The sequence below is a fragment of the Galendromus occidentalis genome, unplaced genomic scaffold, assembly GCF_000255335.2.
Source record: "Galendromus occidentalis unplaced genomic scaffold, Mocc_1.1 scf7180000077135, whole genome shotgun sequence".
NCBI classification, from domain to species: Eukaryota; Metazoa; Arthropoda; class Arachnida; order Mesostigmata; family Phytoseiidae; genus Galendromus; species Galendromus occidentalis.
The window spans coordinates 4,073-18,191 of NW_003805123.1; the positions used below are offsets into that span (position 1 = coordinate 4,073).

Below are 14,119 nucleotides of genomic sequence, written 5' to 3' on the forward strand. Positions count from 1 at the left end.
CAACAGTGGTTGACTACCCACAAGCTCGATGCGAGTCAATTCTCAGGAGGCAGGAATGTCATTTGCAGGTTTGGCGACAGTCTCATAAATTCGAATTCGATACGGAGCATGAAAAAATTTGGACGAGTCTCGAGATGCGGGAAAAAATGCATCGCTCTGAAGGAGGTCTTCTCCATCTGACAGTTCTCACGTCAGAGACCTAGAGATGGATCGAGCCTCGTCGAACAGCTCTCCCGATTCCCATGTAAGTTTACAAGCAATCTTGAACCATATGGCCATTCTCCATGGGAATCGTCATGGCCTTGAACTGCTGGAAGTCGGTAGCCGTCATACGCCCAGTGCAATCTGGCTGATTCAAACTTTACTTTCAAATGAATGAAGCCGCCAAGCTCTGTCATTGCGAGGGATCTCTCACAAGGTTGGTGCTTGAATAATGGTTGAGCTCGATCAATGTCCTGATTCTGAGAGTGAAGAGATCGTGTACTATATTTCACGAGACACTGGCATGAGTCAAACGATGACCCGAAACTATCCGTAGATCCACGGTTCGAAGAAGTTCTGAACTCGATGGGAAACTTCAGCGTGGGGGGAACAGCTCCGAGCGGCTCGGATTCTCCGTCCTCAGGAAATCGTGTGTCCATCCCTGACGACCCGACCCGGGAGCGGAGGAGCCCGGAACCCTCCTCAGAGACACCGGTGAACGTGAGTCTAATTTTCTTTTCGAGACTCCGCCCTTGGGTTCTCGATTGGGAGGGTAAACTCACCTGGGTGACGACCCTCTTCTAAACGGCGGCCGTATAAGCTCGAATGTTTCACCTATGGAAAGAAGTTTTGGACGAAGTCAATGCGGCGTGCTCAATGCGAGAAGGAATGAGGAGCTTTCGCAGCGTGCGGAGCTCTTAAACTCTGAAGAGCCCCTTGTGGAGCTGTGAAGCGGAAGAATTCGTTCTGATCAAAGTATGGTCGACTTTATCATTGCCGGAAGACACACGATTTTATTGAGCTCCCAATTTGAGGGGAAAATTCACTTCAGTACGAGACGGAGTCGCAATGATTCCTCATCCTCTCAACTGGGGCATAAACGAGCATTTTGGCGCTTCGTTTTCGCGCGAGGCTAGGAACGCTCCATTGTCGGCGAGCCGTCGAGTCGACGAAGGCGTCTTCTCCGCCAGTTGGGGAAAATACCACCTTCGGTTTGGAGAAATCGAAGTGTCTCATTGATTACAATCAGTGTTGCACCCATTGGGCTCTACCTACTCGCAGCCGCGTGTCAGCGCTTCCCTCTCCGACTTCCTCTCCATCACGTCATCCGACGGCGGACGAGGGACGACTTCTTTCCGGCTGGAGAGGACGGATAACGGAACTTGCGGAGCGAGGCCCGAAACCGGCACGGGGTGATCAAGTCTCTTGCCGGGTGCGATCGGATAGAGGCGCGCTATGTAACCCATTGCCAGCATTCCCAAGTTCAATTTCGAATCGTGCGGTCTGCTAAGTTACTGCGCCGCTGTGGACAACACTACAACGGCAGCGGCGCCGCTCGGAACGATCTTATCGCCTTGCGCTGAGCGTTCGTTCGTATTAAACGTCATCGCCTCTGTACGTTCGGATGTCGCAACAGCGTTCGTCGTCGATCATTCCTTTTCGTGCATGGAGTGCGAACAATTGAGTGTCGTGCAGATAGTGTTCCCCTGAATTGAGATGGATCACACCTACGTAAGTCCGCTCCTCAGCGGCGCTCCACCGCCGCGGGTTTAAAGTCCCAGAGAGGGGGAGTCCTGACAATTCTGACAAGAGAGTTGCTGCCTGAGATGGGCGAATAACGGTTTGCTTCTCTTCGAAGGCCCTACCCGCAAGCCCGACTCAAGTCTGTGATGTATCTTCAACCACTCCGTCGAGTGAATCGGACACTCACGAATGCCCGGTCTGTCTTCAAGCTCCGCAGCTGCCAATAAAACTGCCGTGCAATCACATCTTCTGTTTCCTTTGTGCCAAAGGGTTCGCCAATCAGCATGGGAGGTGAGTGATCTACTGACTGAGACAGTCAATTCGATTGTGGAGGCTCGGGCAGCTCGGGCTTGCTCTCCAGGCATGTCGGGGCTGTCCGTATCGAGCTCGCAATTTTTTTTGGAATCGTTACGGTTGCGCCGAATGCCTTGGATTGCGATCGCGAATCGTCTGTTTGAAGAACTGCTGTTTTCTAGGTGTGCGTACTGTCGAGCGGAGATTCCCATCGGCTACATGCAGCTGCCGACCGTGGTACCGAGGAACTCGGAAGGAGGCTCCGACGCAGATAGGAAGTACCAGTGGTTCTACGCAGGCCGCAACGGCTGGTGGCAGTTCGAGAACCGCCATTGCGAGGAACTCGAGGAAGCGCTTCAAAAGGGTGATTCGCAGTCAGTACCGATTTTTTCTCTGAATTAAGAAGCGTTCCCGACTAGAGAGACGCTGCTTTTCCCCCATAAATTCTAAGAGGCTCCGGGATCCCACAGTACAAAATAATTATTATTTTGTATCTAATCAGCATCGCCGACTCATTATCCTCTCAAAATTATCGGAATTCGCGCTTTCGATTTCTAGGTACGAGCTGCAGGTGTCTGGCTTCATGTACGTGATCGACTTGCACCAGATGGTCCAATACCGCAAAGATCGCCCTGGCAGGACTCGTCGAATTAAGCGCGACATCATCTCGGCGCCTCGGAAGGGCGTTGCTGGGCTCCGCGACGATCTCATCAATGGTTCCTTGATTTGATCCTTAACGGATCTGTACCTTACCCACCAGATTCTATTTCATGGTCGATCCGACCGCGAGTTGACTCATGCGGGAAGCGAGAACAAACGGAGGAGGACGAGGTGGTCGCACTCCGATCGACAAACAAAAATGATCAAGCCATTCTCATACGATTGGGTGATATCACGGAAGTTGATGATTCCGAAGAGTTGTGATCCTCGCACGGGGCTGTGAAGGACTGCGGAGATCGTTCCCAGCTTGAATAAAGTGAAGCGGTCATTGTTGGGGCTGCGTCCCACCGAAGCCGGCTCTCTTGTTTTCCGACTATTCCGCAAGACCTCGTGCAGATTAAGCCCGGATATCATCCGGATTCGCGTCTGGTCCAGTGTTCCCCTCTCACGTCATTTCTCCTTGCAGATCTCGTGTTCCGGGCAATCGGGCTCCTGCCTAAATCCGGGAACCGACTAGAAAGGGGAAATTCTATCCGCAGTGTCAAATGAAGTCTGGAATAAAGCCGTGGGGAATTCCGCGGCTGTTACGATATATCGTCCGCGGAGGATAGGCATTCTCTAGGCCCCCGCCAGTCAGCATGAATTCTTTTCCTGCAGGCTCTGCTACTGATAAAATCACAGCTCAGGAATCGTCAGCGACTGCTCGTGCTCCGTCTGCCGCCCCGATGGCTCGCCGTGCGTCGCCCATAGAAGGCGACCACCGACCGAGAGTTGTGACAGCACCGGCCCGGAGTTCGCCGCCACCTTCTTCCTCGAGAGCTAAGCCAGGTGGGGACATTTCTCCCTATTCCTAGCCCTAATTTTCCAGACCAGCATCGCCTGCGTGGAAGGGAATTCCCTAAAAGCCATATTCAACCACTTCACAGCACCGAGACCAACACCGAAAGAGCCCCTCGTACCACCTCGAATGGTCATCCCCTCGAAACTCCTCGCCAAAACTGATAGGTTGGTTCCGAAATAAAGAATTGACCTTATTGTTCGCATCGATCGTCCGACCTGGGAGAAATTATGAGTGATATGGAATTGTTTTTTCCTTCCAGTCATCAAGGCTCCCTCGCGGACGATAACAGAGTCCAGCCGATCCTGAGCGGACTCCTGGGGAGAAGCGTTTCTCCGGCGACTTCGAAACCGAGTTGTCAGTATTTTCTCACTTCCGAATGATATTCGTGGGGACTCTCTTTGAGGATTGTTCGATTTGATTGCATTTGCCCCCTCTCCCAGCCGCAACGCCACGAAATCCTGGAACGCAGGCCCTCGCTGCGCCCCGCATGTCAACTTCCATCGTCGTTCGAGCGGCAACCAGAGGTCGGCCACCAAAGCAAATCAGTATACCATCTGTCTCACAGCTGGAAAAGGTGAGGAAAGGACATATCGACAGTGCTTCGTGAATTCAATTCGACACAGCCCGCCCTCGGAATGTACTCGAGGGACATGCCTCGAGGGAGCCACATTCCGATTCGGCAGGGGACTCGCGAACATTTCTCCATCCACATCCAAACCCGGCGTAACTTTCTCAGGTCATAACGGATTCCATCCAAAGAGGTGTCGACGTCTCTCCCATGAACTTCCCATCTTTCACTCCTCTGAATTCCGAAGGCGCCACGTCTTCATCCTCGGTGCAAAGCTATGTGGGAGCTCTCAGTGATCAAATTGCTTCTGTCATGAGGGAGATCCCCGAAGAAACGAGCCCTTCACGCTCAGATCCGAAGGGGATCGACGCCGAGATCCGAGCCCCGGGCGAACCTAGCGAACCGCTCGCCGAGACCCCATTGAAACAGGGCGGAACAGCCGACGGCGACTCGACACGGCGCAGGGCCGTCGCGCCCTCATCGGCCGCTGTGCTGGTTTTGCCCAAACCCCCAGAAATCTCTGATCCTCGATCATCTACACACCACCATTCAATACTGTTGCAAGGACGACTTGTGACAGCCGATACTAGCGGCAATCTCCTCAGTTCTGCCCCGTACGCTCAGACGATAGAGTCTTTCGATATCACCGACGAGGGCATGCAAGTCGAAGAAGTGAATTCCCTCGATGTGATCGAGGAGGAAATTCCCGTCGATCCTGTGTCGGGGCCGTCCCCGGCGCCTTCAACGGTCGACCAAGAACCGATGCTAGTGGAAGATTCCTCTTCCGCTCCTGAAGAGCATGCCGAAGAGCCGTTGGATGTTCAGGCGGAAAAGAATTTCGCCACTCCCGAAGTCAGCTCCACGAAGTTGCAGAGAATCGCCCTTTCACGTGGAGCGGAAGACGAAGAGGAACGACCTCCCGCGTACGAGGATCTCACTGGGGACGATGACGCAAAAGTTTTCATTGATCTCACGAAAACCGAGCTTACCTCACCCGCGACTCCTACTGCTACGTCGGCAGAGCGCGACGACTGCCTTTTACCTAGACGCACTTCTCCGCCGAGCAACAAACCCTCTACAATGAAAGTCACTCCTCTCTGCAGGAGCAGCCTTCGACCGAACCTCAATGCCAGGAAGAAACCTTTACTCATTTCGAAAGCGAAAGCTGTCCTGACCCCGACCCCAGTGGCCAGGCGATCGTCACATGAATCGGTCGACGCGAAATCAAATCTACAGAAAGACGTCGACGGCGAACCTTCTCCGACCCTGTCGGATCCTCGGGGAATCCCCGACGTTCAACTCTGTGATTCGGAAATCGAGAGAGCTGGGAAGAGTCTCCTTGAATCCCGCGGAACGGAATCGTCCTCCTGTCCGCTCAGGACCCCCGACACCCCCGGTTCGAGGCAGGACAGCGAAACGGGTTCGATTGATGTTGCGAGCGGAACTCGAAATTCTTCTCGGCGTCGCGTTCCGAAACCATCGCGTCGGAGTTTAGCCCCCGAAGTTATCGCGAGGAAAGTATGCAGTGAGACCGTTCATGAAACCTCTTCGCTCCAAGCGAGCGGGGTAGATCATCCCGAAGCATCGGAAGGGAGTACTCAACCGACTTCGAGTCGATCTATGAGAACTTTGAGAATCAGACCTTCGATTTCACCCAATGTACCGAAGAAATCGAATCCATCTCGCCCTCTGGAAAATATCGACGGCACTTCCCCTGCTGTGAGCGACAGAGCCGAGCCTTCGGAGGAAACTCCCGGATCGAGTGTAGATGAGAATCAAGCGGGCCGGTCCAGGTCTGCTTCGACTGCTTCGCCGGAGCCTTCGGTGAGTCTGTTTGCATGAGCCTCATAATTCGAACTAAACGGAGGAGACGCATCCAGTCGTTCTCGGCTCGCAACAATTCGTGCGATATGGCCTTATCGTTGCCGTAATTCGGTCGAAGTCAAAATGTGCTGTAATTGGAATCCACAGAGCCTGGGGTCAGTCATCATCCTACCAAAGAACCTCCAGTGTTCTCAATGCGCCTACAAAACCCACACCCAGAAGTTCCTTGACTTCCACGTCAAGAGCCATAAAGTCGTGACCTGTATGATCTGTAGTCGGGTGAGTGGTGAAATATTCAGTCTGAACGCGTGCGATACTCAATCGAGGCCGGAACCAATTTCGAGCTAATCTCCGTTTTTACAGTCGTTCGCGGACGAAAGCGCACTCAAAGAGCACAAGCTAGCGGACCATGGCCAGAATCCGAACGGGCAGCTCTTCGAATGTCCGAGATGCGACTATAAGACGAGACATCAAGTTTATATCAGTCGGCACATCACTCTGAAACATGCCGTGGATTGACAAAGCGGTTCGAGAAGCATCAAATACTCGACGTGAGCATATTTTGTTGTTCTGCTCGGGCTTGCTCTCGATGACCGACTCTGATACCTGAGCGTATCTGAAGCAATATCACAATCGTCTTCGGATCGGAGCTTCGTTCCTGAAATCGTCCCATCTGACTGAGAACGGCGACCGAATCTACAACGTACCTTAATCTCTTAATTTATGGTGCAGGGACGGAAATTATTGTTATCGTCCGAGCAGACCGCAGATGAAGACCGTGGGGTGGAGAGTGTAATACAGGTACATCCAGGGCATTCCGTGTCAACTCTTGTACATTGGGCAAAAAAACATTCTACTGCTGTGAGTGCATGAAGCCAATGCAGACGCAGAGCAATTTTTACAGTCTTGGAGCCCTCGTGTTGAGACGTAGGACATCTCGAATCAGAGTGTGTGCGAATTCGAGCTCAATCTTATCGTCGGAATAGTAGAGAATTTTTCTCTGATCATCCTACAATAAAATGAAGAATGCCGTGGTAAACTGCCAACGCCCGCTTACTCGAGAAGGAGGACAAGGAGCTCCAGTCTTGTCGGCGCTTTCTCATCATCCATCATGAACGCACCAATTTTATTGATCATCCCGCTGTCCGGAGCGGTGCTAAAACTTCTCTTCCAAAATATCTGAGCCGCCCAGGCTTCGTCTCGATCCCAGCGAGAGAAATTGTTCCGTCAAAGTAGTCAGCGAGTTCGGGAAAATAGCAATTTATTCGGAGCCTTCTCCTGGCTCATCTGTGTTATGAGGAATTTCTCTTTCAACTCCGTGCGGTCGGGGCCGCCGTAGGTGCGACGGGTTTGATGATTCTTGCTGGATGTACTCTCGATGGCTCGAAAGCATACGAACCCAGGGACACAGCCAGCCCGACGTGGAGAACGATCACGATGAAAGAAACTATGAACCTCGAGCGCAAAGTCGAAAGACCTTCCAGGGATGGCCAGAGTGAGTTCACTAAGGAATACGCGGTGATGAGCGCTGCGCCCAACATGACAGGCCACATGATAGTCGGGATGCGGAGCACCCATAGAATCTGCGAACGGAACATTCTATCACAGCTATTCGGATAGAGGCAACGCGTGGATTACTTGACCTGAGCAGGGAAGACTTCTCACCGATATTGGGATGAAGACGGCTAATGAGTATCCATAGAGACAGATATAGCTCGGCAAAGACTGTCTCGTCTCGGCGTTTTGGAACTTGAGATAGGCCCATAGAGATGTCGGCAGAAGGAAAGTATACAAAAAGACTGTTGTCATCACGAACGACGTTCTTCGCATGTCGGTGTCGACAGCGACGCAGCTGGTGGCATTCTCAATGAACTGAGCGATGCCGTGGGATATAGCTGATGTCAGGATCAACGATACGCTTATCCATAAGGGACCTGCAAAGAGATAGGCCGTTTTGGGGGATTTCGAGACCGAGAGAGCAAAGAAAGGTCCAGGAGTTAGTTCGCGAGGCTCCTGATCGCTGAGATACCTCATAGTAATCACATGATTTCTCTCGGATCTTATCTCTGACACCATCGGTCAATCAGTCGAATGTGTCAGACATAACACCGTGGGACCGCTTACCGTATAGGTCCGGGTTCGTTCGTATATTCCGCTCCAAATGCCCTTTGAGTGGATACAAGGAGGCGATCGTCCGCTGCAAAACCTCATCCCCTTTGACATCGAAATAAATTTTGTAGTAATCGAGGCTGAAGAGCGATTTCGGCCGGGGCTCAGCCATTTGGTCTTCATTGAGCAACGACATCACCAGACGGATTCGGGGAAAAAAGCGTGACAGGCGGCGCCTAGGATGGCGCCAGATTGGAAATCACAGGAGTTAAACAGACGGTTCTCGCTTCGGAATAGGACCTCGTCACCGCATTCGCACTCGCCCGACGGTGGGGCAGGAATCACTGAGCGCAGGTCGAGCCCGCAGCTCGATCACACCGGAGGGGAAGTCGATAGAACGATGATGCAGGCCTAGCGGCTGACCGATCCGGAGAGCTCGTTCTGAAGGATGCAGCTCAGGAAAGCAGTCCCATCCAGAGAGAAGAAGACACTCGGCTCGGACGGTCATAAGTCGAGGCCTCAACAAATAAACGGCAACGGAATCTATATGCCGGCTCTGTCGTCAGCATAGGACAGTGCAGAGGAGAGGATCGCGAGACCGAGTTCTCCCAGAATACGTCAATACACATCGTTTCCGCTGTCTGCTATGGTCAGCAGGTAGGTTGTTTTGGCAAAATGGCGGCCGCCTGGCGCCGTTCTGTTGTTCTATTTGGGGAGAAATTTTCTCAAATTTCATCAAAAATAGCTCTCCCAGACAAGCTGAAAGGTGGACGGATAGAGAAAGGAGGTACGTTCCTTCGTACGCTGTCGAGTCCCAGCGCAATCTTCCGTTCCAGAGATGGGTTAAGCGATGGCCTCTGGCGGAGAAGACGAGAAGACTCCGCGCATCGATTTCGAACGCGCCAGATAAGTCTCTTGGTCTATCTCAGATCACCGGATATCTTTTCAGTGAACTACCTCAAACTCATACGGGATGACTACAAGACAGCTTTGCAAGACGGCGTTGTGGATGCGAAGGCAAGACCCTACAAAGCAGCTGTGTACGGTGCAGGTGAGAACCCTTCTTCGCCGAAGATATCGTTCTCGTATGGAAGACAGATTCATGGCGGGACAGGATGATTCGCGTGGATCAATCGGGATCCTGTCGACGATGACCCAACCCGAATCGGCCTATGCTCGGCGATGTTGAGCTAGAAAACGATAGCGAGAAAGTCTCCCACCGTCAAGATTTTAGCCTTTCCTTATTTTTCTCTTTTCGACATCCGATGGGGTTTTCGGCCGACCTTCCGTCTCCATATCGGAGTAAATCTTAACGACGTCATTTTCCAGTTGTGGCGGTGACCAGCGCTGCGATCGCTACGAACCCCAGCATGGATACTTTCCTGGATCAGCGGATCGAGTGGTGCAACGAAATGGCCCTCGTGGGGAAGGCGACCCGCAACCGGATCTCTGAAGATCATTTGAGAGAAATTAACAGATTACTCAATCAGAAGCGGCTGGAAGTGTACGATCTCATCGTCTGTTCCTTGCTGATACGTGAATCTCAAGACCCGCAATGCGAACTGTATCCAGCTCAGTGCTCGTTCCTCCAGCCGACTTATTTCGAAATGTTGACAGAGAGAGTTGTTGATTTCGGCGCTTTCGGTCGGTGGTGGTTGATAGATCGAATGATGAGAGACTATGACGTCAACGACGAAGAAATTCGAGCTTCAACCTTGGCTCACCGATTCTGAGAGCGGAGACCCTAGCGAAAAATCTATCCTATTTTTTACAATAAAGCAGAATTTAGATTATGCTCAAATGCAATCGCAAGCCCCCTTCTCCTGTCATCAGGTGCAGAATAAAAAAACAAGAATGCGAAGAAGCTCTCAGAAAATGTGGATACCCTCGGTAAGAATTTGACTTTGTCACGGATCGGGATCCCAGGCCTTACTCTCATACATCTGATACGGATCAGACGGAGTGGAATTCGCTTCATGACTCAGGGGACTCAGGAGGGGGAGAGGAGAGAAGTTTTCCGCTTGTGAGATGATAATAGGCAGGTACATAACTTATGTCTAGGGCTCGACTTCCGTCGCAGTCCGTGACCATGACCGCGATTTTCCGTCGCATTGCAGGGCATCTTCCCATGGAATGTCCAAGGGAGCCTGAAAATGCCGCGAATTTCCGGCCAAAAAGCCGCGACGGAATTCGAGCCCTACTCATGTCCTATCGTTGATTCCGGATCGCGCAAGCCGAATCTCACCGAGTGAGGCCGTTTCGAATTTAGCGCCCGATATCAGGGATGCGTTCATCGGGGTCGGTGTGTGTTTGACTCATGTCGGGAGCGAGCGGCCGCCGCGCCGATAGCTACAGGCAGAATCACGGTTTCATCGTCGGCACGTTTTCGCTTGCCGGGCTGAGCTTCAGAATTCGATTGCATTTTCCCGCTGTCGTGTTAGTCCTTGTGTGATACCTTTGGATGATATAGACGTGTCCTAAAAATGCCGAAGATCAACACTGTGCGGATACATCCGACGGCTCTGTTCACCATCGTCGACTCGTACGAACACCGACCCCAGGCCCAGGACCGTGTCATCGGTACACTCCTAGGAACTTTCGATTATGCCAAGGGAGCTGTTGAAGTAACCAGTGCTTTCCATGTGAACCACAGTGAAACGGGCAAAGAGGTACTTTGTATTCCCTTCACTTAGTCGAATATATTCCTCGAGTAAGGCTAGCTCCCTTATGTGTACCAGATGGCGGATCCGAACTACTGAATTACACTCGGTCGGGGGCTCAGAGTATCGCCTCTTCGTACACCGCCTCGGCTCCTCGCCAGAGAACGGTTCCGAAACCGCTAGATGACAAGTCTTCACAGCCTGATACGCACAGATCACTTCTGGAGATTCCGCCGAGGAGTTACCTTTGACGGAATCGATGCCGCTCATCTTCTCAGCGATCCTATTCCCGACGAGAGCTCTCCGATCACAAAATCGAATTCGAAAGATCGAGTGCTCGAAAGATCGTCATTAGGGCGGGGAACACCCTAATTGGATCTGCGTTCTTTCCCTCCGGCCGGGATTTCGTTCTGCATTCTCCAAGGATTGTAGTTCCTTGCGGTCAGCATTAGCGAGAATCTCCTAATAATTCATTTCTCTCGCTTACAGGTGGCCCTGGATATGGAGTACGCCAAGACAACTACAGCACTCCACTTTCGGGTGAACCCGACTGAACAGGTCATCGGGTGGTTTGCGACTGGCGCTGAAATTACCGACACCTCAGTTTTGATACACTCGTATTATTGCTCTCTGACGAAGAATCCGCCCGTGCACCTCACAGTCGATACCACGATGAAAGAGAGCGACGCCCGGATGGGTATCAAAGCCTACTTGGGCGTCAGCTTCGGTGTTCCAAATAGAACGATCGGAACTATGTTCCCGCCCTGCAAAGTCGAAATCCAGGGCTACGAAGAGGAAATGGTCGCTCTGCGGCTGTGCAAGAGAACAAAGAGTAGCCGTCTCACTCAAGGCGTCGCCCTCCCTTCAGAGTTAGCCACCGTAATCGAAGCCTGCTCAGAAATGCGTTCCATGCTCAAAATTGTCATGACGTGAGTACCGTATGTATATGACGCAGCATCGACACGCGCTTCCCTCCGCCCGCCTCCGAGGGCGGAAAAATATAGATTTTGCCGCATGAACTATCATGATGCGTCTTCCGTTTTGCAGATACGTCGACGATGTCCTCGCGGGCCGCAGAGAAGCCGACAATTCGGTTGGCAGACTCCTAATGGATATGATGCACTCGATTCCGAAGATGGACAATGAAAGATTCCAGGAAGTTCTCAATGGTGACATGAAGGATCTTCTCATGGTCACCTTCTTGACAATGATAACTAAGGCGCAATTGTCGGTCAACGAGAAATTCTGTCTCATCTAGATAATATCATGCTGAAATAAACTCCATTCATGTCAAAGCCTGGAGAACTCAAAAACCCGCGACGGTCGTACAACGTTCGACGCGAGAACGAGTCGAATCGTTTCTTCCAACGCGAAACTCAACGATTTTATTTACATTCTTTCCCATTCCAGAATTATTTATTTACACAGCTTATCGTCATCATCAGATAGCCCACCGAGATCCGGCGAGGGTCACTCGATTGAGTTCAAATGTTCGGGCGGACAATAGCGTGGTTATATGTATATTTCTGACTCGGACCTCTCGTCATAATTCTGCTCTCGTACAACGAGCTACAAAAATCGGACCAAATAGGCGAAAAAGACACGCGCGTCCGTGACGTGAGCTTTCATGAGACAACGCATGCAAATGAGCACACTGGAGTATATCTGTATATGAAACATCAATGCTGCGAACGTCAACCTCTCCTTATATCTATATACAAGCATGTGAGCGAGAATATATTAATGAATCTGCACGATAATTCCGCTGAATATCATGATTAATCGTAAGGAGAACAATTATTCCGCGGTATCATTGAGGTATCGAATCGCTGAGTTCGGAACCGTGGCTCCGACTCCGGTCGCCAAGGCGTCAATTCTGAACCTCTCATAATCGAATGGATAACCCAAAATTATTCAAAAACCCAGCGGAGTCTCCTGAGACAAGGGACCGATCGTAAAACATTCCGAGATTGACGCTTCGAGGGAGCGGCTCATTGACGTTCCGGGGGCCCGTCGCATCCGTAAAGAGGATCTTCGATGGCTGAGCAGACGATAAGACTGAATATTCGGAGGAGTTCTTTGGCTCTCGCTTATCACAAGGGCATTCTCACTTGGTGAAGAGTTCGCGGAGTAGGGAAGCGCTGCTTCGCAGATTGTCAGATTCACTTGAGCTCTTCTTCATCCGCTCGTTCGATGAGTATTCGATAATTCGCGGAGAGCGCGAAAATCATCATGAATCCGACAAGTGTCCGAGAATCTGTCTCACTGATTGCTTCTCATTTTTCGACTAATGGTACCGTTATGGTACTGCTTTGCTGGCATTGTACTGGCACGAACTCGAGTTGTGGCCATTCCGTTCATGGTCGTGTTCTCCAATAGCGGATGCAACTGTAACGAATGAAAAGCTGAAGATCATTCTGGAGGGTCCGCAGTGGTGAAGCTGTGTTGAAGTACCAGTGAGGGAATCCGACGATTCCATCTTCGCTTCCTTCCCGGGTTCTCCGAACTAACCTGGGCTATTGACAAGAGTGTTTTAAAAGTTCGATGACTTGCGTTTCGATTTCCTCTTGTCTTTGTTTCTACTATGATTTTTATTAGGACCGTTGCCGTTGCTGATCACGGCCTTAGATTTGTTGCTATTGCTACGATTGTTGACTGGCAGCGATTGCTCAGGAGCCTTTGCGGGTATGTCATTCGAGGGTTCCCCATTTGTGCTTGAAATCGCTTTGAGCTTGACGGGCGACGCGGCGGTGGGCTCAACCTTCGTTGTGCTTGTAAAATGACTTTCAGTGTTGTTTTTGTTGTTGCGCCGGCGGTTGCTGTCGGGCTCGAAATTGTAGGAGGTCGTCGAGGCGGACGTGGGCGCGGAAGGCATCACAGACGATAGGGTTTCCAACACGAGCAAATCCAAGCGTCGACTCAACGGAGACAACGAAAAGAAATGGTACTTGGAGTTAGTAGAAGAGTCGGAAGACGAGCCAGCACAGCTTGACATGCACCGAGGCAACGCCTGCGGATGAAACAGATTTGATTCAGAACAAACTCGGAGCGGTTGTCTTTGCATGCGCGTGAATATATGGTTCCCTTCCGCAATGTCGAAAACCGACATGACTTTTGAGTCCATGAGACAGGACCCGCGTCGCATCCCAGAGAGACGATATCAAGGCACCCGCGTTCCTTCTTCATAAACGATAAGCTTCTCTCGCTAAGTCATCTGGGTCGCGCATCAATTCGGTGCCCGAATAGAAGCTAGACCGTGCGATTTCATTGGCTCCAAACGATACATTTTGTTGGGAGCCAATGGAATCATGGAGCATGAGGATTCGCGAAGCTCTCACTCAGATCTGATCCCTCGTACACGACATTTATCGAGTCCACGCATGCAGCCCCACTGAATTATTCTAGACACGAACGTGGATGGGGAGAGTGAATCAGAGT

The 14,119-nt window shown here is 51.4% G+C and overlaps 5 protein-coding genes across 5 annotated transcripts; 4 read left to right on the forward strand and 1 right to left on the reverse strand.

The window, feature by feature from the left end:
• Nucleotides 1–1,698: 1,698 nt before the first annotated feature.
• On the forward strand, nt 1,699–2,935 carry Rnf146 (Ring finger protein 146). The gene is made up of 4 exons (XM_018638698.1): nt 1,699–1,713; nt 1,841–2,016; nt 2,202–2,393; nt 2,578–2,935. The coding sequence occupies exons 1-4, from the start codon at nt 1,699–1,701 to the stop codon at nt 2,747–2,749; spliced, it is 555 nt and encodes a 184-aa protein (XP_018494214.1). The 3' UTR covers nt 2,750–2,935.
• Nucleotides 2,936–3,404: 469 nt separating this feature from the next.
• Nucleotides 3,405–6,431, forward strand: LOC108863948 (uncharacterized). The gene is made up of 7 exons (XM_029110886.1): nt 3,405–3,414; nt 3,534–3,684; nt 3,780–3,874; nt 3,961–4,094; nt 4,257–5,912; nt 6,060–6,191; nt 6,276–6,431. Exons 1-7 carry the CDS (start codon nt 3,405–3,407, stop codon nt 6,429–6,431), a joined length of 2,334 nt encoding a protein of 777 aa, XP_028966719.1.
• Nucleotides 6,432–7,096: 665 nt separating this feature from the next.
• Nucleotides 7,097–8,632, reverse strand: LOC100905424 (protein YIPF2). Its single transcript, XM_003741258.2, has 3 exons — nt 8,037–8,632; nt 7,578–7,846; nt 7,097–7,495 (listed from the first exon to the last, which is right to left on the reverse strand). Exons 1-3 carry the CDS (start codon nt 8,215–8,217, stop codon nt 7,223–7,225), a joined length of 723 nt encoding a protein of 240 aa, XP_003741306.1. The 5' UTR covers nt 8,218–8,632; the 3' UTR covers nt 7,097–7,222.
• A 64-nt stretch (nt 8,633–8,696) lies between these two features.
• LOC100906009 (mitochondrial import inner membrane translocase subunit Tim29) lies at nt 8,697–9,754 on the forward strand. Its single transcript, XM_029110887.1, has 3 exons — nt 8,697–8,808; nt 8,971–9,126; nt 9,351–9,754. Exons 1-3 carry the CDS (start codon nt 8,697–8,699, stop codon nt 9,752–9,754), a joined length of 672 nt encoding a protein of 223 aa, XP_028966720.1.
• Nucleotides 9,755–10,371: 617 nt separating this feature from the next.
• Nucleotides 10,372–11,950, forward strand: LOC100905276 (eukaryotic translation initiation factor 3 subunit F). The gene is made up of 3 exons (XM_018638701.1): nt 10,372–10,690; nt 11,171–11,610; nt 11,729–11,950. The coding sequence occupies exons 1-3, from the start codon at nt 10,505–10,507 to the stop codon at nt 11,937–11,939; spliced, it is 837 nt and encodes a 278-aa protein (XP_018494217.1). The 5' UTR covers nt 10,372–10,504; the 3' UTR covers nt 11,940–11,950.
• The last annotated feature ends 2,169 nt before the right edge of the window (nt 11,951–14,119 follow it).